At 39.4% G+C, this 22,947-nt stretch overlaps 1 protein-coding gene across 5 annotated transcripts in view; it reads right to left on the reverse strand.

Moving 5' to 3' along the window:
* Positions 1–22,947, reverse strand: part of lpp (LIM domain containing preferred translocation partner in lipoma) — a 489,494-nt gene that overhangs the window by 281,580 nt on the left and 184,967 nt on the right. For all 5 annotated transcript variants that reach the window (XM_034180670.1, XM_034180672.1, XM_034180668.1 and 2 more), the window contains one exon: positions 15,673–15,872. In XM_034180670.1, the coding sequence (XP_034036561.1) occupies positions 15,673–15,868 (196 nt within the window). In that variant the 5' untranslated portion in view covers positions 15,869–15,872. The remainder of the gene's footprint in view (positions 1–15,672; positions 15,873–22,947) is intronic.

The raw sequence follows: 22,947 nt of genomic DNA on the forward strand, positions 1-22,947 counted from the left end.
TGGATGGGAGCTCATGTCTGAGTGTAATGTGTGGATCTTTTTCCTATAATCCTTGTTTATATTTGCAAAATGCCACAAATTCCCATTCTAGAGGGGGTGCACGTCCACCTGCAAATCTCCCCCATCCCACATACTTAACACATCAGTATGAAAAGTTTTCCATCTCTCTGTAGTTTGTGAGTTTACATAATACTTAAGGCTGAGGTTGCAGGAAATTGTCTCAATTTGTATTTGGAAAATACAAAATGCCTGAACTTCTCCAGCATGAATGTACTGTTTTTACTTCATATTAATTAACTGTAGATAATCCAAAATGTATTTCAAATCAGACACCTTATCATACTGCTTCACTATATGTAATCAGATACTTGCAGTCAATACAGATGGAAATGGGCTATGCATTTACTGTTTTCACTTTGATTAAGTCATTTCAACATACACACCTTATCCTGTTAATTACAACAAGTGGGTGGATATTTACTTCAATAAAATTTCAACCTCACTCTGTGTGATGTAGAAAGGCTTGCAGTTTAAAAAAGGGGAAAAAGAAAAAGAATGCAGTGTTTTTTATACTACCAGCAGACGTTGGGTGATTAAATGAGGCATGTTCCTTTGTTCGGTGGTTTTAGGGTTTTTAGCACTATGTTATAATATTAAAACAGAAAGCTGTGTTGTGATGGTTGCTTAAAAAAAAAAAATCAAGTTTTTGTGATGGTGCAGTTTCACTCTAGTATTATCATAAATCATTGACGTTTAACTGATATTTAAAAAGAAAAAAGCAACAAAAAAAAGTGTCTCCGATACTGATCTGAAATTCAGATCCATGGTTTCCACATGACCATGTGGACAGAAGTGGAGGGAACATTCTTGGGCAGGGGTGGAGGACTTTTGCGGCTACCGTCTTTGACAACAATGTAACATCTGGTTTAATGCCTGCCACATGCAGCAGCAGCAGGTGAATGCAGCATGATTTGCTTTCAAAACAGATCTGTCCAACCCACGGGAAAACTGTGGACCTGGCAACACTGGGAGTAACTCTGTTTTGTAGCAGACCTCAAGTGGCCATTGCACTTGACTCCAAAAAGTGAGTTGCATAGCGTAGGGGTTTCACTGCAGGTGCATACTATATGGGTTAAGAGCCAGCTCTGTGGGCTTTGCATGGACTAGTGAGTATTAAAAAAATATAATTTTTCCATCTTGACAAGTCCAAACGCTTTTACTTTTCCATTCACCAACATATATAACAAAGGTGACAAAGGAAGTAACGTTAAATTTTGGAGCACTGTTAATAGGCTGTTAATGGCTGCTGACGAATCTCTCCAGTTAATGACAGAAAACAAATTTTGAATTTAAATTGGGACTAAATGCGCATTTATCTAAAGGCCAACTACATTAAGTGGTGAGGTGTGTGCCTGATCCCTGGGCTACCAGCTACCCATCACTGCCTTAACACGGGATGTTTGCCAAGATGTGCTGAGGAGCAACAGCATGATACCTAAAATATGTTTTTATTAAATGACAAACGTGAGCAAATGAAACCAGTAAAATGCCACCACTACCATTTACTGTCAGCCAGTAACATAGCAGAGCATAGCTAATCCAAGGTACTCCTGAAGGGTCAAAAGTCATGTGACCATGCCAAAGCCCACTCTCAGTGTCACCTCTCATGGATTCACAGACTTTGAGGTGTCTTCCACACAGTGTGTGAGGGTTTTGGGCTGGTCCACCGTCAAACTGTCATGTTGACAAGGGTTCTCATGAAGACACGTAGAACCATTTATGCCCACTTGTAGGTGGTGTTATATTAAAAACCTCTAACTTCACAGATGAGGTAATAAGTGCATGGCCTAATACTTTCACGTAATAAATAGATAATTAATGTGATGTTAAGTTAAGCATTGCAGAAGAGAAAAAGCTTTAAAGAATCAGGCAGAGACATTGGCTTGCAAATCATTGCAATTGTTTAAATAAGTTTCATTGCCATGTAGAACTGAAGTGCTGTGTTTTTGGTTCTGCTACAACCAAATTAAGTGATAGACATGCAGAACGGTGGGCATTCTTTACTTGCACAGTTCTACTCAGACATACTTAACGATAGTCACCACTGATGTCTGAAGGGACTGTAAATGGTAAAGGACACTTTCTAAGGACTAAAGGACTGAAGAACCTCTTTTCATGGTAAGTGGTGCATTGAGGTACTTTGAGTTAACTATAAATGTACTTTTATTTCATGTTCATTCAGGAAATCTTTATATATTTCCACATGTTGTAATACAATGCACCTCATAATTATTCAATGTAATTTTTGATATATTTGTACTGTTCTTATACTCCTTCAGTTGCCATGGTGCATGGTGTAAGGCATATTGTGCATGGTATTAAGCAAGATGATGATGATCATGCTTCACAAGATTGCTCCAGCAATAAATACCTGTTTCAAAGAACCTACCCATGTCTGCCATCATCAAGAGAGTTATACCACTTTCTATAAGTATAATTGCATTTTTTTTTGCAGACTTTGTCTAAGGGAATTGCCCACAGTTCATATCACTGTGACATGAAAAACGCCCAGAAATTTAATAGAAGTATACAACTCAATAATGGAAAAACTGAGGAAAGCCTGGCATAATGTCTACTAAGGTATGCATAAATTTACAAAGAAATATTAATAAAGATTTAAAAGTTCAGGAAAAAATAGTGTAAGCATATGCTATATTATATGGTAATTTTATGTTTTGCTTATCAATGTATTTTGTCAACAACAACAAAACAGTAAATGAATTACGTGATATTAGCTCTCATCAATTCTGTAAATCCAGACTGAAGAACATGTTCAAATCAGGTAGTTTAACCCCTACCCATGAAAAAAGGCCCCAAATTCAACAAAAAGGCCAAAGATTTCTGTATTTAATTTTAGATAAGATTTCTATCCAATTAGATTGTAGTTTTAACATAAATAGATGAAGTTAATGTGAGGTTTATTAGTCAGTCAGGCAAAAATGAAACAGGCCAGAATGAGAATGAAATTTGGGGGGGAGACAATGGGATTGCACCAATGTTTATTTAAATGTATGGCTCACAACTCACTGCAGTTGTTTAAATTGCTTTATAATTTATTTAAACATCATTTGGAAAAAAAATCAAGAGCGTACTTACTGTTATGACAGTGTAAACCATTAAAAAATATCAATAGAACTAAGTCCTGTTAAGACAATAATGTAATTTGCCATCTCATACTGAAGTATATGATATATCTCATTATCACTTCAAAACAAAGGGTTTTGTTTTTATTTGCTTTTTTGTGTGTGTACAGGTACAAAGTTACAAGAAATATATGTAAATCAACATTTAAACATGTATTTCTATGGATTATGTGCAACATACTTGAAAACTAGTCTTAGTGAATAAAAATGTTTTTATCACACTGACAATATATGTGAATGTATTTAGACTTGGGGAAGTGAAACATTTCTGGCGAGATATCGCAAGAAAACCGCAATGTTAAACATTACTTACACAATAAAAATGCAGTGGGGGGAACAAAGTTGTAGACTTGACAGACCAAATAGCACAAGTTGAGGTATGTGTTCTACTTAGATAAAAGTGTTCTTTGTATACGCTTACAGCATAAGCCTGCGGTTTCTACTGGGACACCAACACACTCACTGGTGGATTTCCTGTAAATTCTCCTGGTGACACCCATGAGGGACTCTGACATAACAACCGGTAGTCAGTTTGCTTCTGGCCAGTCAAGCATGAAAGAATAAAAACACCATATGCACATGTTCAACACTTTTTCACTGCTTTGAGCAAACAATTAGTTGGTTTATGGTAAGTTTTGGTGTGAAAAGTTGAACAAAAAAATTAAAAAAAACAGCACCACTGAGAATTTTTTAGTCATTACAATTATCCTGCTATGAGTGTTATGATCAGGAAAAAAAAAAAACAAGATATTCAAGTTTAACATAAAAATGGAAGATTTTAAGTGCTTAAAAGTGATTTGTACGCCATGAAATTGTGTTTTAATTTCTTTGAATTCTAATGTTCTTCATAAAAATGCTTATATCATTGTAAATATACATGCATTTACAGTAGCTGATAAAGCACACTCTTCAATAAATATTCACACCACTCACACAAAAATCACTTCTCCTATTCATTTGAAAATCTTGAATAAGTTCACCTTTAAAAAGAAACTGAAAACAAGTTTGGAAAATAAAAAAACTACAAATAGCAAATCAAACCAAACTACAATACATGAGCTTAAAGGCCATACACATTAAAACTGTCAAACTGATCAAACCATTATGAATTGATGCATTTTTTTAACTTTTTGGAAGGTCCACATCCAATAAAAGTCGAAAATGGTCGCGAGCAGCTACTTGAAGCATGTAATGTTACAGCGCCATCTCCACTTATGGGCAGTCAGGCTCAAAGCAGGTCAGCAAGTGTGTGACGCCATGCCAGGGGTTGGCCTGGCTAGCATAACAGTGTGCCATATAGCAAACTCAGGAGACTGGCTTGCGTTTACATTTTTTTCTGCCATTCTGCTCTTTATGTGGCATATATGGAAATAACGATTTAGACATTCTGAATCATCAAGGTAGTATGTGGAATTTATATTAGGAAATGGTGAATCACTGTGTTGCGATTGGGTGCAGCAATGTGCCCAAACCTGGAGTTTCCCTTCATTAATTCCCCATGGCGAAGCAACAAGACACATGGGCACAATTTCTCAAGAGGACTTGAGAGGACTGTGATGGTCCCACAAAAAAACACTTTACGATATGTAGCTGCCATTTCACTGAGGACAGCTACATAAACAAGATGCAGTATGACATGGGGCTAGCCAAGTCCCTGAAGCTGAAGATGAATGACATCCCCAGCATTTACCTCGAAGGTAAATTTGCCACACTGGCCAAAGCTGGGCGTGGTGACCCGACCCCAAGAATGACTTCAGCCATGACGAAACGGAAGCCTTACTGGTTTGCTGTCATCATGCAGAGCATCTGCCAATGAATATACTGTATAGGAGATAAATGACCTTTGGGGTCTGTTACTCATGTCTGTGTGTATGTCTGTCTGTCTCACTCCTTTTGTCTGTTGTTTATAGTGATATTTCCTGGGAATGGCTCTATAGCAGAGACTGGATCTATTCTGACAGATATATATGAGAAAATAAGTCTGGCTATCTGCCATAATGCCCCTGCATAATTAGGAAAAGGTATTTTATTTCATGTGTGTCTGTTGTTTACCTGGGTTATAATAAAAGGTTTTAGAGTACATAATGTAGATGATAGTATGTCAGAAGCTTGATCATACGGGTATTTCAACATGAAATGACAAAAGCCCAGGGTCCAAGGTATTAACCACTGAAAATCAGAGTTAGAAAAATAACATTAACACAACAAAATTACTGACCAATGCAGAGCTTCCATGCACTTGGCTTCCCCACCACACTGTCACTGTTTTGGTCCAATTCCATCTGAATGTTCTCTTTCTGACTGTTCAACACTGGGTTCTCTACTGTCACACTCTCCTCAGTTTGGCCCATTTCATCATCATCATTGAGAGAAATACTGGACGGAAATCTTTCCATATCGTTGTTTGAATCCTCTACCATTCACAATGGCCCATCCCTGCTTTGACATCACGCAGCAGTGCTCTTTCTCACCAGTCAGTGTGATATTTCAAGAGCAATGCGTGACCAAATAAGAAATAAAATAAACTGACAGACCAATTTGGCAAAATACACAGACAATTCTGGCTTTATACAGAACAGTGCTCAAGGAAAATATACATTTCTGGACCTTTTCGTGTGGCCTTTAAGACATTTCTCAAAACATCAATTAGAATGTTATGTGCACATAATGAACCAAAAGAAGCTCTGAATTAAAGACAAAAACCCAATTTAACCAGGAAATATGTTAGAAGCAATCCTCTCCCTTTGGAAAGATGAACAGTGAATAAACAACAGTCTGGGTGAGTCTGTAATGATGATGACCTCTGACCTCAAATTATCAAGAAGCATTTCAGTGCTTAAAAAAAAAAAAAAAAAAGCAAACATGTTCTAGATCACAAATCACTCTTCACTTATTTCTTTTGTTATGTTCAAAATAAACCTTCAAATAAATAGTTCAACAGTAAACATCCAGGAGTCACCAGGTAAGTTTGAGATGCTCACTGTGAGGATCACTGTGAAACTACAAAATATAAATAAATAAAATAAATAAATATATTACAATTTGTAATGCATTTGACTCTTTTACATCAACAAACAGAGTCAATAATTATTATACTGAACACAAATACACACAAACGTGCTGACAGGTGACAGCTTAATACTAAATTTACCACTGAAAATGCCAGAGATACGCTAACGCGTTAGCGTCGCTCCGGTTTTTAAGTTATAAAATACATCTATCAACTGTTTCAGAAGACCATAATAGGTCAGTTTAACATAAAAGGTAAATATTACTCATAGACATATGCTCTTTTGGGTTTTAGCGGGGAAAAATGAAGAGAATGTGAAATAAAAACCAACAGATTTACTTTAAGGCCCGCTTGCTGCCCAACAAGATGTTTGATGGAAAATAAAGCAGAAATCCGCCAAAAAGCGGACATTTTTCATCCCTGTGTAACGTTCTCATTAATGTGCCAGTTCCAGCTTTTTTGAAATATGTCGCAGGCATCTATTTCAAAATTAGCAAATATTAGCAAATAATAAACAATTAAGTTTAAAAGTTTAAAGTTTTAACATTAAATATCTTTTAACATTAAATATCTTGTCTCTGCGGTGTATTAAATTGAATACAGGTTGAAGAGGATTTGCAAATCACTGTATTCTGTTTGTATTTACATTTTACACAATGTCCCAACTTCACTGGAATTGGGGTTGTATTAGCAAAGAGTGCACAGGGAGTGTACAGAATGTAAATGCCTATAAAATATGTGATCAATAGAATTAAGTATGAGAATACTCTCACAAAACATCACAGCCATGAACCAATAACCTAACAAGGCACTTTACAGGGTGCTAATTCAAGCAAATATGTAATCAGCCAATAAGTGGGAGATACTCAACTCAGTTTTGCAGACATGGTCAAGAGGATCTGCTCAAGTTCAAATGATGCACTAAAATGTGGAAGAAAGTTGAGTAATGTGACTTTGAATGTGGCGTGGTTGCTGGTAGTAGACGGATTGGTTTGTGTGTTTTTTCCCCAAATTGCTGCTTTTCACTCTCAACCATCTCAAGTGTCTATAAAGAGACTCGTCTTAAAAAGACAAAACATACAGTGGTGGTGGCTCTCTGAACAAAAATGCCTTGTTGATGGCAAACATCAATGAATAACCAGACTGGGTCAAGCTGATAGAAGGACACCAGTAACTCAAACAGACATTGCTCACAACCAACGTCTGCATAACAGCAGCTCTGAATGCACATCACATGGAACCTTGAAGCAGATGTACTACAGTAGCAGAAGACCATACTAGGTGGCACCTCCTGTCAGCTAAGAATGGGAAATGGGCTACAGTGTGAACAGGATCTCCAATACTGAACTACAGAAGATTGGAAAAATGATGTGTGATCTGATGAGTTTCAAACTCTGCTGCAACATTCAGGTGGTAAATTCAGACTAAACACAAATAGGATGACAGAGGTTTTAGAATATTTAAGAAAGAATTTTTGATCAAGTTAATTTCCTTCTTAGCAAATGTACCATACAGAAGCCACATTGTGGTAACACTCATTATCTCTCTCTCACTCACACACACGCACTCTTCAGGTTCGTAGAAAGAAACCTGTTATGGACCAAGTTATGGACTGGGTGTTGGGTTAGGCTTGTGGAAACCAGTTTTTTGGAGTGCCCTTGTTAGTAAGGAAAGGTTTACAGAATCAATGGATACCTGATTACAGCACTTGAGAAGCTGATCGACTGGGTTTGCTACTAAGAGGTATTTTCATACCTGAAAGTATGAAAAAGTCTGAAACAAGGTTCATGTTTGTATGCTTGGTCCAACCCCATTTAGTGGGGTTGGACTCAACTTTTCATGACGTACGTATGCCCTGAAGACAACGAAGGGTTCATATCCTCATACTTGACAATGTTTGGCTTGTAGATGTGGGTGCTTCTGAAGTCTGCTTGTTGACAATTTTGTGTATTGTTCCGTTTCAACAGAAACATTTTCCATTAGAATGCAGAAAAATTAATTAAATGATTCCTTTCATGGTTACTACACTATTATTATTAAGGCATTTTCACCAGCAGTGTGTGATTTCACTTGCCATCAAAAGTTAAAAATTCTCAACCAGACCATGGTTCATTTGTTCATCCCAAATTTTGTTCAAACCATTATCAGAGGCACAGACAAAACAAACAAGCAGCTACTTTGAGAACCTCAGATGAGGAGCATCACTTGCATTGTGAGGGAGGGTCAGCTACAACATTTTGGACACATAGTTGTCTCAGTGCTGAGGATTCCAGTGGCTAGAGGAGGCCAAAAGGACACCCACTTTCGACCTGGCTGCTGCAGACAGATGTTGACGATCAAGAGTTGTGGATGGATTGGTTGTCTGCCTTGGTGGTTGTCATCCAGGATCTAGGGTGGTAGATGTGAGGATGCACAGCACTAGTGCATGCTTGCATAACTGACAGAGGGTAGCTGATATTTTAAACTGTCTTTGCATATTCAGACTTTGATTTCAAGCCAAAATGTCTTCAGTGTTTAGCAAAAAAAAAAAAAAAAAAAAAAAATTCAGTACTTTTGGAGGAGACTCAATGTAAAAAATAAAACATCAGTTGAGATGTAATCATAGGAAAACAGCACAAGACATCCCTAGATATGTATTAAAAAGGCAGTATTTAAAACAAGGCTACTGGCACCAAAAGCCCCCATTCAGTTGTGTAGTTTTGTATGATAGTATCCACTACTGGTATAGTATGTGTATTTTACAGTGGTATTCTTGATACTTGTCACCCAACCATTCCATCCATTGTAAAACACCACCACACAAGGTAGATGTCTTAAGTTCAGATGTTGCAAGGCAACCTGCACAAACGCAGCTTTTTTAAGTTCATTGTGGGTGCTGGTCTAAAAAAAAAGGAGCACAGACTGCTCAACAAGACAACATTAAATTTCAAACAGTAATCCCTTCTGACTCTCCAACATGTACCATATGTGATTATCTTAAACCCTAAAATTTGATGTGATGTTAGACATTTTGAGGGATGGGTCATTATCTGAGACCTATATGTCTTTCACTTCCTCCTGCTGGGTCTTTAATCAGGTCAAGTTCTCAAAAAGATCTGACATCACTCACTGTGCTCCACTGGTTGGGCCACACTGCACAATAAACCATCACCGTCCCCGATACTGGCCTCTCTCAGACAAAAGGGACAGTGAGTTGCTGGCCAATTTCACTTGTGCTTAATTTTTATGCTAATACTCAATTTTAAATCACAGTCTACACGTTTGTTCTCAAAGCAACTAAATAAAAAAGACAGAGATAATCTTTCAATAAAGACGTCTTACCGTGTGACAAGTAAGAGACATCTGCAGAGCACTTTGCATATTCAAACTCTGACCATCAGTAAATGTCACAGCTTATGCCATAAAAATACAAGGCTGAGTTTTTAACCAATTTTAAATAAATTTTTAATCACAAGATGATGTTCCCTGTTATGTACATTTATAAGGTAAGATGAGCCTTTAGACGACAAACACAACCAAAATGTATTATTTAACAATGTACTTACTTACTTATGATGACATTCAGTTAATAAAAATAAACTTACATTACATAAAATAATGTTGCCTAGAAATGTCCCCCACCCCTATATTCTTTCATTTAATTCTTTGGTTTAATCCTCTCAATACCCGACCATTGAATAATTGTAGAAATAAGGCAGCAGCAAGGGGCACTGGATTAAATGTTGAGCTGGAAAATGACTTTTTGCAATTACAAATCATCCATGAGGTATGAAAATATATACCTTTGTAACTACAGAGAATGAGTGACCATGGTACAAGGGTTCAACAGTTATTAATAAATACTAAGATATCATATATATATATATATATATATATATATATATATATATATATATATATATATATCATATAGCAGACAAACACACTGATAATTGAGAAGTGAAATGAAGTTTGTAGTATTTACAGAAAGTGTGCAATAATTATTTAAACAAAATTAGCCAGGTACATAAATTTGGGCATTTAATAGGGGAGGTGATGGTCTAGTGGTTAAGGGATTGGGCTTGAGACCATAAGATCCTCGGTCCAAATCCCAGCCTGACTGGAAAATCACTAAGGGCCCTTGGGCAAGGTCTTTAATCCCCTATTGCTCCCGGTGTGTAATGAGCGCCTTGTATGGCAGCACCTTGACATCAGGGTGAATGTGAGGCATTATTTGTAAAACCCTAGGAGCGTCTGAAGCAGATGGAAAAGTGCTATATAAATGCAGTTCAGTCCTTTTAAAAACAACAAACAAACAAAAAACATTCCAAACATTTCCCCAATTAAACACAGTGACCACAGGCTCACTTAAACTATTGACAACTAAAACTCACGGTCACACAATTAAACCTTAGTGATTTAATTTAGTGAGATCATCTGTGGTCTATTTCATTTAGAGTAAATTAATCTAAAGTATCATTTGTTGTTAGAGCTCAAGGAGCAGTTATCTAAGAACAAAGTCACAAAACTAACATCTGGCGTAAGGCACGACCACAATCAAAACCACAAAACCCCCCAAAAAAACGTGTTTTTAACCTTACTGTCTGCTGAATTTCCTAACAGTTTACCCTGTTTTGGATATCTACAATTCTCAAGGGGGCATGTGGGGAAGAGCTTGATATGAAGGGTTTTCTTTTAAAATACAGTGCATATAAACAAAATGTTTGTCTGTTGTGTAAGTCCCTTCGGCTGCTCGCTCGTTTTCACTTGGTGTCGCCACAGCAGATCTGAGGCAGTGATGTTCTAATTTAGTTTGATGTCACTGACTGAAGAATTCACTCAAATTTACTGACTTCAAACAATTTTTGCAGAAATGTAAAATGATCAAGATCCTGCAACACTGCAAACATAGTAGTGAACATACAGTAGAAGCTTCTTTTCCTGCAAAATGTTACGTCCTTTTAAACAGATACAATTATGTGTTACATCACATCACTGTGATAACCAGTACATAAATGGAGATTCATACAAAATAAGGGCAAAATCATCCGTAACCTGCATAGCTAAGCCCAGTCTTGAATTTGTTGAGAATCTTGCCATAGTATAATTTACAGCAGCATGTATCATCATGATTTATGAAGTCCTTGTGAAATTATTAGGGCTGCCATGATCAGTCAGCTAGTCATGATTATGTCGACTATCAAAACAGTCGGCGACTAATTTAATAATTAATGTCACCGTTTAATTTTTTAGGCTTTGTTTTTCTCTCAAAACTGTTGCTGTATCTTCTGCTGCCTTTCTGTCCTTGATGCTCATGCGCAGTAGTGATAATCCGTCTCAGCCGTGACGTCAATGGAAAATTTATGACCAACAATAGCTCAAATGTTTGGGAGCATTTGAAACAAATTAAAAAGAAAACAGGAAATGCAAAATCTGCAAGTGAGAACTTGCCTTCCACGGCAGTACAACAGCGATGCAGGAACATCTGAGAATGAAACATGCTGTGGCTGATTCTGATGACGAGGGATGGCCGTCTCGGTAAGCTAATTGGCTAGTTAGGCGCTAACATTACTGTCTGTAGTGAGCTACAGCTGTAAACGTTAACATTAAGGATGACGTTTACATTAGCCTTAATACAAATATGCTACAGTTGTACAGTAGTGTTCAGAATAATAGTAGTGCTATGTGACTAAAAAGATTAATCCAGGTTTTGAGTACATTTCTTATTGTTACATGGGAAACAAGGTACCAGTAGATTCAGTAGATTCTCATAAATCCAACAAGACCAAGCATTCATGATATGCACACTCTTAAGGCTATGAAATTGGGCTATTAGTAAAAAAAAGTAGAAAAGGGGGTGTTCACAATAATAGTAGCATCTGCTGTTGACGCTACAAACTCAAAACTATTATGTTCAAACTGCTTTTTTAGCAATCCTGTGAATCACTAAACTAGTATTTAGTTGTATAAACACAGTTTTTCATGATTTCTTCACATGATGATTCTTCACGATACATTAATTTTGTTGGTTTGGAACCATTATTTTGCTTGTTTACTTGTGTGCTTTGGGGTCATTGTCTTGTTGAAACACCCATTTCAAGGGCATGTCCTCGTCAGCATAAGGCAACATGACCCCTTCAAGTATTTTGACATATCTAAACTGATTCATGATACCTGGTATGCGATATATAGGCCCAACACCATAGTAGGAGAAACATGCCCATATCATGATGCTTGCACCACCATGCTTCACTGTCTTCACTGTGAACTGTAGCTTGAATTCAGAGTTTGGGGGTCGTCTCACAAACTGTCTTGCGGTCCTTGGACCCAAAAAGAACAATTTTTCCTATCAGTCCACAAAATATTCCTCCATTTCTCTTTAGGCCAGTTGATGTGTTCTTTGGCAAATTGTAACCTCTTCTGCACGTCTTTTATTTAACAGAGGGACTTTGCGGGGGATTCTTGCAAATAAATTAGCTTCACACAGGCATCTTCTAACTGTCACAGCACTTACAGGTAACTCCAGACTGTCTTTGATCATCCTGGAGCTGATCAATGGGTGAGCCTTTGCCATTCTGGTTATTCTTCTATCCATTTTGATGGTTGTTTTCCGTTTTCTTCCACGCATGTTTTTTTTTGTCCATTTTAAAGCATTGGAGATCAATGTAGATGAACAGCCTATAATTTCTTGCACCTGCGTATAAGTTTTCCCCTCTCCAATCAACTTTTTAATCAAACTACGCTGTTCTTCTGAACAATGTCTTGAACATCCCATTTTCCTCAGGCTTTCAAAGAGAAAAGCATGTTCAACAGGTGCTGGCTTCATCCTTAAACAGGGGACACCTGATTCACACCTGTTTGTTACACAAAATTGACAAACTCTCTGATTGAATGCCACACGACTATTATTGTGACCACCCCCTTTTCTACTTTTTTTTAACTAATAGCCCAATTTCATAGTCTTAAGAGTGTGCATATCATGAATGCTTGGTCTTGTTGGATTTGTGAGAATCTACTGAATCTACTGGTACCTTGTTTCCCATGTAACAATAAGAAATATACTCAAAACCCGGATTAATCTTTTTAGTCACATAGCACTACTATTATTCTGAACACTACTGTATGTAAAAGTTTGGGCACCCCACATGATTTCCATGATTTTCCTTTATAAATCATTGGTTGTTTGGATCAGCAATTTCAGTCAAATATATCATGTGAAATATATGTCAAATATATCAGTGAAATGAAGTTTATTGGATATACAGAAAGTGTGCAATAATTCTTTAAACAAAATTAGGCAGGTGCATAAATTTGGGCATCCCATCACAAAAAATACATCAATATTTAACAGATCCTCCTTTTGCAGAAATAACAGCCTCTAAATGCTTCCTATATCTTCCAATGAGAGTCTGGATTCCAGTTGAAGGTATTTTGGACCATTATTCTTTACAAAACATCTCAGGTTTGTTGTTTTCCGAGCATGGACAGCCAGATTAAAATCACACCATAGATTTTAAATAATATTCAGGTCTGGGGACTGTGATGGCCATTCCCGAACTTTGTACTTGTTCCTCCGCATGAATGCCTTAGTAGATTTTGAGCAGTGTTTAGGGTCGTTGTCTTGTTGAAAGATACAGCCCCGGCGCAACTTCAACATTGTCACTGATTCATGAACATTGTTCTGCTGATATTGACTGGAATCCATGTGAGCCTCAACTTTAACAAGATTCCCAGTACCTGCACTGGCCACACAGCCCTACAGTATGATGGAACCACCTCCAAATTTTACTGTAGGTAGCAAGTGTTTTTCTTGGAATGCTGTGTTCTTATTCAACCATGCATACCGCGCCTTGTTCCAAATAACTCAATTTTAGTTTCATCAGTCCACAGCACCTTATTCCAATATGAAGCCAGCTTGTCCAAATGTGCTTTAGCATACCTCAAGAGACTCTGTTTGTGGAGTGTACGCAGAAAAGGCTTCCTCTGCACTACAGCATCATACAGCATCTCTTTGTGCAAAGTGTGCTGTATAGCTGAACGATGCAAAGAGGCACTATCTGCAGCAAGATCATCGATCATGTTGTAGATCTTTGGAACAGGTCTGTGGGTTGACTATGACTGTTCTCACCATCCTTCACTTCAGCTTATCTGAGGTTTTTGTTGGCCTGCCACTTCGGGCATTAACTAGTACTGTGCCTGTGGTCATCCATTTCCTCACTATGTTCTTCACAGTTGAAACTGACAGCTGAAAGCTCTAAGATAGCTTTTTGTATCCTTCCCCTAAACCATGATGTTGAACAATCTTTGTTTTCAGGTCATTTGAGAGTTGTTTAGAGGCTCCCATGTTGCCACTCATTAGAAGAGATGCAAAGACGTAGAACATTTGTAAATGGCCACCTTAAATACCCTTTCTCATGACTGGATTCACCTGTGTAAGGTCAAGGGTAAATGAGTTTACCAAACTAATTTTGTGTTCCAAAATTAGTGCCAAATGTATTCAAATCAATAAAATGACAAGCGTGCTCAAATTTATACACCCGCCCAATTTAGTTTAAATAATTATTGCACACTTTCTGTAAATACTAGAAACTTCATTTCACTTCTCAAATATCAGTGTGTGCATCTGCTATATGATATATTTCAGTGAAATTTATGATCCAGACAACCAATGATTTATAAAGGAAAATCATGAAAATTATCAGGGGTGCCCAAACTTTTACATACAACTGTATGTGCTTGCATAACGTTATAATATGTCATGTTTGAATAGGAAATGTGATAATGTTAATGTTCTACAACACTGTTACAGTGCTAAAAAAATATGTTCCTCTTCAATGCACAACTTTGTTACCATGCCAACAACATGGACTCCTCTGCAAGCAAATAACAGCTGCATGCTGGTGTGATAAGCCACAATTTACATATAATCCGATTAGACGACTAATCGCAAATATAACCGGTGACTAATCGATTATCAAAATAATAATTTGTGGCAGCCCTATATTGCATAAACAAGGTTTCAGAGACTCATCCCCCTAGTGGCCATAATTACAATCAAAACACTCCCAATATTAAACCTGTGTGAAGTCTCGTGATGTGACCTTTTGTACCAAGTTTAACACTGACGCACAAAGGTTTGGTCAAGATATTGCCTGCACAAGTTTTCACACTCAGGCCCTGTTGGCCATAATTATAATCGAAACATTCTACACCAGCGATTCTCAACCCTGTCCTCCAGTACCACCTAACCTGCGCATTTTGAATTTCTCCCAGTTCTGCCGCAAACACACACACACACACACACACACACACACACACACACACACACACACACACGCTAGATTTGTTGTGCCTTCTGCAACAGGTAAAATCTGTGTGTAGTTTGATGTCACCTAACAATGATCCAAAAACAGTGAGGTTTAGATGTTTTGTTGTTTGGGACATTGGTGATATTGATTTAAGAGTCTTCTGTGTCGTTACCTGCAGTATCAGCATGCACAGGTTCTGCCACCTGTTTGTAAGGGTTGAACTTGGGTTTGGGTGCGACCATAGGGGCAAATTTCTTGGGTGCCTGCTGCTGGGAGACAGAAATGCTGGCACTACCCAAAGGTGAAGTTGTCTCCATCCTAGCAGCCACTTGTTCTGTCTGTTCTTTACTGTTCCCAGGGTTCCACATGGTTCTGATGAAGAAAGAAAAGTACAAGACACACTCAGGAATGTGAAGCAGATGACAAAAACTGTTTAAAAGCAATAAAACAGGACTTTCAAGCTGCAGGAAACAAAAACAAACAATGGATCTCAATGCTCTTTGTGACAACTTTTTTAATGAAGGCCCCTACTGTCAAAAAGGAACCATTAGTGGAAATGACACATAATTCCCTTTCTCCAAGGACAAAGACACCGATGATGTCACCAGACTACAAAGACAAAATCAGCAGTGATTCTCTGATTAGAACAAGACAACCAGGCCACACTGGTAAGTCCACACAGTTAGCTCACAAAATGGTGGTTTCAGGGTCAACACAAATGTTTAGAACAGATTACACGGACCAACAATTTTTTTTTTCTTGCATGAACTTTGAGAACTATTTAGGGCAATTTTGGGGTGCTGAATCCAAATCTAAGCTCAGATTTCAATCTGCATGTTCCATACAGATGAATTACACAAAAGCTGCTTATTCACGAGTTTTATGCTACTAATTATGCACAAAAGCAACTTCAAAAGCATAGTTTTGAAACAGGTTCACAAAATATGAACAAGAGCCTTAATGTTGTTTATGACGCCAAAGATGTGTGCGACACTGCAGCTTTTGCTTCAATGCATGATACGAAAAATATGTTTTCATATCTCAAAAACGTGATGTGATGGGCAAAAACTAACACCAGATTCTGATTTAGTGCCAAATCTGTTGAAAAACTCCATGCGAAAAAAACTGTGTTGACCAGTCCGAGTCCTGTCCAAATAGAACAAGAACTCTCGTAGAACTGAAAAGATAATTAAGTTATCTATGAGACAAGCAATCATTAAAGAATCACATCTTATAGCTGTTTAATGCATTAACAAGACAATAAAACAAAGCAACAATTTGACATCAGTTTCCCAAGTGTGAAAACTTGGAGCGTTTTTTTTTTTTTTTTATCTCTAGTTTGAATGTACTTTGGATTGCTTTGTTGGATTCTGGGGAATTGGGAAGCACATTTTTCACCATTGGGTTTATGACCAAGAAGGTGCTATCATGATTAGATCTCTTGCCAAACAGACACAAGGTTCTGGATTAAAGCCAATTTATGCTCATTTACCTTGTAGATTGGATCGTGAGGGTATTCTGCCATTTAGTTGACATTTTAGGGATGAAATAATTTTTTCTATATCTACACTCAACAAAAATATAAACGCAACACTTTTGGTTTTGCTCCCATTTTGTATGAGATGAACTCAAAGATCTAAAACTTTTTCCACATACACAATATCACCATTTCCCTCAAATATTGTTCACAAACCAGTCTAAATCTGTGATAGTGAGCACTTCTCCTTTGCTGAGATAATCCATCCCACCTCACAGGTGTGCCATATCAAGATGCTGATTAGACACCATGATTAGTGCACAGGTGTGCCTTAGACTGCCCACAATAAAAGGCCACTCTGAAAGGTGCAGTTTTATCACACAGCACAATGCCACAGATGTCGCAAGATTTGAGGGAGCGTGCAATTGGCATGCTGACAGCAGGAATGTCAACCAGAGCTGTTGCTCGTGTATTGAATGTTCATTTCTCTACCATAAGCCGTCTCCAAAGGCGTTTCAGAGAATTTGGCAGTACATCCAACCAACCTTACAACCGCAGACCACGTGTAACCACACCAGCCCAGGACCTCCACATCCAGCATGTGCACCTCCAAGATCGTCTGAGACCAGCCACTCAAAACAATCGGTTTGCATAACCAAGAATTTCTGCACAAACTGTCAGAAACCGTCTCAGGGAAGCTCATCTGCATGCTCGTCGTCCTCATCGGGGTCTCGACCTGACTCCAGTTCGTCGTCGTAACCGACTTGAGTGGGCAAATGCTCACATTCACTGGCGTTTGGCACGTTGGAGAGGTGTTCCCTTCACGGATGAATCCCGGTTCACATTGTTCAGGGCAGATGGCAGACAGCGTGTGTGGCGTCATGTGGGTGAGCGGTTTTCTGATGTCAATGTTGTGGATCGAGTGGCCCATGGTGGCGGTGGGGTTATGGTATGGGCAGGCGTCTGTTATGGACGAAGAACACAGGTGCATTTTATTGATGGCATTTTGAATGCACAGAGATACCGTGAAGAGATCCTGAGGCCCATTGTTGTGACATACATCCAAGAACATCACCTCATGTTGCAGCAGGATAATGCACAGCCCCATGTTGCAAGGATCTGTACACAATTCTTGGAAGCTGAAAATGTCCCAGTTCTTGCATGGCAAGCATACTCACCGGACATGTCACCCATTGAGCATGTTTGGGATGCTCTGGACCGGCGTATACGACAGCATGTACCAGTTCCTGCCAATATCCAGCAACTTCGCACAGCCACTTGAAGAGGAGTGGACCAACATTCCACAGGCCACAATTGACAACCTGATCAACTCTATGCGAAGGAGATGTGTTGCACTGCATGAGGCAAATGGTGGTCACACCAGATACTGACTGGTATCCCCCCCCCCCCCCCCCTCCAATAAAACAAAACTGCACCTTTCAGAGTGGCCTTTTATTGTGGGCAGTCTAAGGCACACCTGTACACTAATCATGGTGTCTAATCAGCATCTTGGTATGGCACACCTGTGAGGTGGGATGGATTATCTCAGCAAAGGAGAAGTGCTCACTATCACAGATTTAGACTGGTTTGTGAACAATATTTGAGGGAAATGGTGATATTGTGTATGTGGAAAAAGTTTTAGATCTTTGAGTTCATCTCATACAAAATGGGAGCAAAACCAAAAGTGTTGCGTTTATATTTTTGAGTGTATATATCTGCAGATAGATAATCTCAACTGACTAACTGACCACAATCCATCGCAAGTCCACTCAGCTGTAAAGAAGTATCAGTCTCTTTACAGCTGAGTGGATGAGAATGATGTAGATGAAGTGTCCTGGACAAGGAGTGACAGGAGTGAACTGGAATCAAACCTCAGTTTATAGACTGGTAGTCCTAAAAGACAGAATTGGTTAATTAATGATGGAAATATTCCTTAGGTGTCACTTAACTCTGTGCTATCAAGAACAATAAGTACTTCTGAGGTAAACTGGAGTTGTGCTTGGAACAACGGTATGTCAAATTAACAACACATTCCTGAAAATAGTAAATCATACATAAAGAAGACCACCCATTACTGCTGGATCATATGCCCAAATTCAGTTGCGGAAAGCAGAGGAAAGTCTACAATTCCTCTAGGATGAAACACTGGTCATATACAAGTTATTTCCCCAGCCAAGGTCGGTACCATTTGCAGCTGGGTGGACTAAAACAATAAAGATGAAGTGTTTTGTCAAAGGACACAGACAGATAGTGTGACCGGGAATCAAACCCAGATTTACAGATTGGTAGCCCATCTCCTTGTCCTACTGAAGTTTATAAAAATAAATAAATATTACATTTTTATTTTCAGCTCAAACCTTGACATAATTTAAGCATAACAGTAAAAATGTCAGTTTTATCATACTACTGATGGATAATGATAAAAGTCTGCTAAAGATGCTATTTTACAAAAAAACAAATAAACAAAAACAATCCCTGTCCTCAATGCAATTAAAAAATTGAATGTAACAAAAATACAGTAGTGTTCAGAATAATAGTAGTGCTATGTGACTAAAATATTAATCCAGGTTTTGAGTATATTTCTTATTGTTACATGGGAAACAAGGTACCAGTAGATTCAGTAGATTCTCACATATCCAACAAGACCAAGCATTCATGATATGCACACTCTTAAGGCTATGAAACTGGGCTATTAGTAAAAAAAAAAGTAGAAAAGGGGGTGTTCACGATAACAGTAGTGTGGCATTCAGTCAGTGAGTTTGTCAATTTTGTGTAACAAACAGGTGTGAATCAGGTGTCCCCTATGTAAGGATGAAGCCAGCACCTGTTGAACATGCTTTTCTCTTTGAAAGCCTGAGGAAAATGGGATGTTCAAGACATTGTTCAGAAGAACAGCGTAGTTTGATTAAAAAGTTGATTGGAGAGGGGAAAACTTATACGCAGGTGCAAGAAATTATAGGCTGTTCATCTACAATGATCTCCAAAGCTTTAAAATGGACAAAGAAACCAGAGATGCGTGGAATGAAATGGAAAACAACCATCAAAATAGATAGAAGATTAACCAGAATGGCAAAGGCTCACCCATTGATTAGCTCCAGGATGATCAAAGACAGTCTGGAGTTACCTGTAAGTGCTGTGACAGTTAGAAGACACCTGTGTGAAGCTAAGTTATGTGCAAGAATCCCCCTGCAAAGTCCCTCTGTTAAATAAAAGACGTGCAGAAGAGGTTACAATTTGCCAAAGAACACAACTGGCCTAAAGAGAAATGGAAGAATATTTTGTGGATTGATGAGAGTAAAATTGTTCTTTTTGGGTCCAAGGGTCGCAGACAGTTTGTGAGACGACCCCCAAACTCTGAATTCAAGCCACAGTGAAGACAGTGAAGCATGGTGATAGGGGCATGTTTCTCCTACTATGGTGCTAGGCCTATATATCGCATACCAGGTATCATGGATCAGTTTGGATATGTCAAAATACTTGAAGAGGTCATGTTGCCTTATGCTGAAGAGAACATGCCCTTGAAATGGGTGTTTCAACAAGACAATGACCCCAAGCACACTAGATAATGAGCAAAATCTTGGTTCCAAACCAACAAAATTAATGCCTTGCAGATGTGAAGAAATCATGAAAAACTGTGGTTATACAACTAAATACTAGTTTAGGGATTCACGGGATTGCTAAAAAAGCAGTTTGAACATAACAGTTTTGAGTTTGTAGCGTCAACAGCAGATGCTACTATTATTGTTAACACCCCCTTTTCTACTTTTTTTTTTATTAATAGCCCAATTTCATAGCCTTAAGAGTGTGCATATCATGAATGCTTGGTCTTGTTGGATTTGTGATAATCTACTGAATCTACTGGTACCTTGTTTCCCATGTAACAATAAGAAATATACTCAAAACCTGGATTAATCTTTTTAGTCACATAGCACTACTATTATTCTGAACACTACTGTACATAAATTACAATGAATTGAAATACACATTTGTACCTCATAGTCTTTCTTAGAAATAATAAAAAGCAATTCAGACTACTTTAAATCTGGCTGACTTCAGGTTTCAACAAAAAAAATATAAATTTGATTTTAACAAAGTTGAGGGTTGGAAGTTGTTCTGACAGTGTTAAAAGTGGGCATGACAAGAACAATTAGTGTTTGATTTAGTGTGAGCCCCTCACACCGGGCAGAGAGAGACAGCAGCCGACCACCGGGTCAATAGTCCCTCCCCATGTAGAGCACACCGTGTGTTTTTTAAAAATAGACAAACACACTGCTTCGCTTTAAATGCACAGTAAGTCTATTTCAGATGATCAGCGTGGACCATCTTTCTCTTAAAAGGCTTTATTTTACTCTATCTGTTACGTTAGAAAGCGGTAGCTATCGTTGGTAATTTGATTAGCTGTTATGCTCCAGTCTTCTTCTGTTTTTTTTTTCCTGCGGATGTTGCAGCACCACACACAGTCCTGGCATATGTACTACAACGTTAAATGAAGCTTTGAGGCACAGAATTTGCATCACACATTTTTTTGTAATCGAATTATTCGAGTTACTCGACTAATCGTTTCAGCCCTACTTCCACTGCTCAACAACATCACCAGTCAGGGTCAACAGCTCCCCACCTGCACTGTAGACAGTGTTGGAGGAGAGTTGCTTCTGCCTCTGGAGGCATCGGACGTTTTGTCAGAAATTCTTTGAGGCCGACTGAAGGTCCTCCTCCATAGCCTCCCCGAACTCCTCCCAGACCTGAGTTTTTGTCTCTGCAACTGCACAGGCTGCAGCACGCTTGGCCTGCCAGTCCCACCTGCCAACAAAGACAAGTAGGATTCCTTCTTCAGCTTGACAGCATCCCTTATTTCTGGCGTCCACCACCGGGTTTGGGGATTGCTGCCGCGACAGGCACCACAGACCCTGCGACCACAGCTGCGAGCAGCCGCATCAAAAATGGAGGTGGAGAACATGGTCTGCTTGGACTCCATGTCTCCAATCTCCCCCGGGATCTGCAAGAAGCTCTCCCAGAGGTGGGAGTTGAAGACCTTGCTGACAGAGGGTTCCGCCAGTTATTCCCAGGAGACCCTCACGATACGTTTGGGCCTGGCAGGTCTGACCAGCTTCCTCCCCTCCCAGCGGATTCAATGCACCACCAGGTGGTGACAGGTTGACAGCTCAGCCCCTCTCTTCACCCGAGTGTCCAAGACAAGTGACTAAAGGTCAGATGATACAACTACAAAGTCAATCATCGACCTCCGGCTCAGGGTGCCATGAGCACTTATGGACACCCTTGTGCGACAACTAAACACCACTCGGGTTCAGATCAGGGAGGCCATGCTTCCCGATCACCAACCTCCAGGTCTCACTGTCGCTGCCCACGTGGGCACTGAAGTCCACCAGGAGAACAATGGAGTCCCCAGTCGGAGCACTATCTATTACCCCTCCCAGAGACTCCAAGAAGGTCGGGTACTCTGCACTACCGCTTGGCCTGTAGGCCGAGACAACAGTAAGAGACCTGTCCCCAACCTGAAGCCATAGGGACGCAACCCTCTTGTTCACCGGGGTGAACTCCAACACATGGCGACTGAGCTGGGGAGCAATGAGCAATGCTACCCCCGCCCACCGCCTCTCCACGTGGGCAACGCCAGAAAAGTGGAGCGCCCATCCCCTCTCCAGGAGTTGGGTACCAGAGCCCAAGCTGTGTGTGGAGGTGAGCCCGATTATATCTAGTCGGTACCTCGCAACCTCCCTCACAAGCTCAGCCCCCCCCAGCGAGGTGACATTCCACGTCCCGACAGCCAGAGGATGTGAGCGCAGACCGGGCCGCTGGGCCACCCGCGCCCTCGACCGCCACCCACTCCTCTCTGCACCCGACCCCCATGGCCCCCTTTGCAGGTGGTGAACCCAAAGGAGGGCGGGCCCAAGTCACTCTTTTGGCTGGGCCCGGCCGGGCCTCATGGGTTAAGGCCCGACCACCAGGCGC

Source organism: Thalassophryne amazonica, chromosome 10 (genome assembly GCF_902500255.1).
Source record: "Thalassophryne amazonica chromosome 10, fThaAma1.1, whole genome shotgun sequence".
NCBI lineage: Eukaryota > Metazoa > Chordata > Actinopteri > Batrachoidiformes > Batrachoididae > Thalassophryne > Thalassophryne amazonica.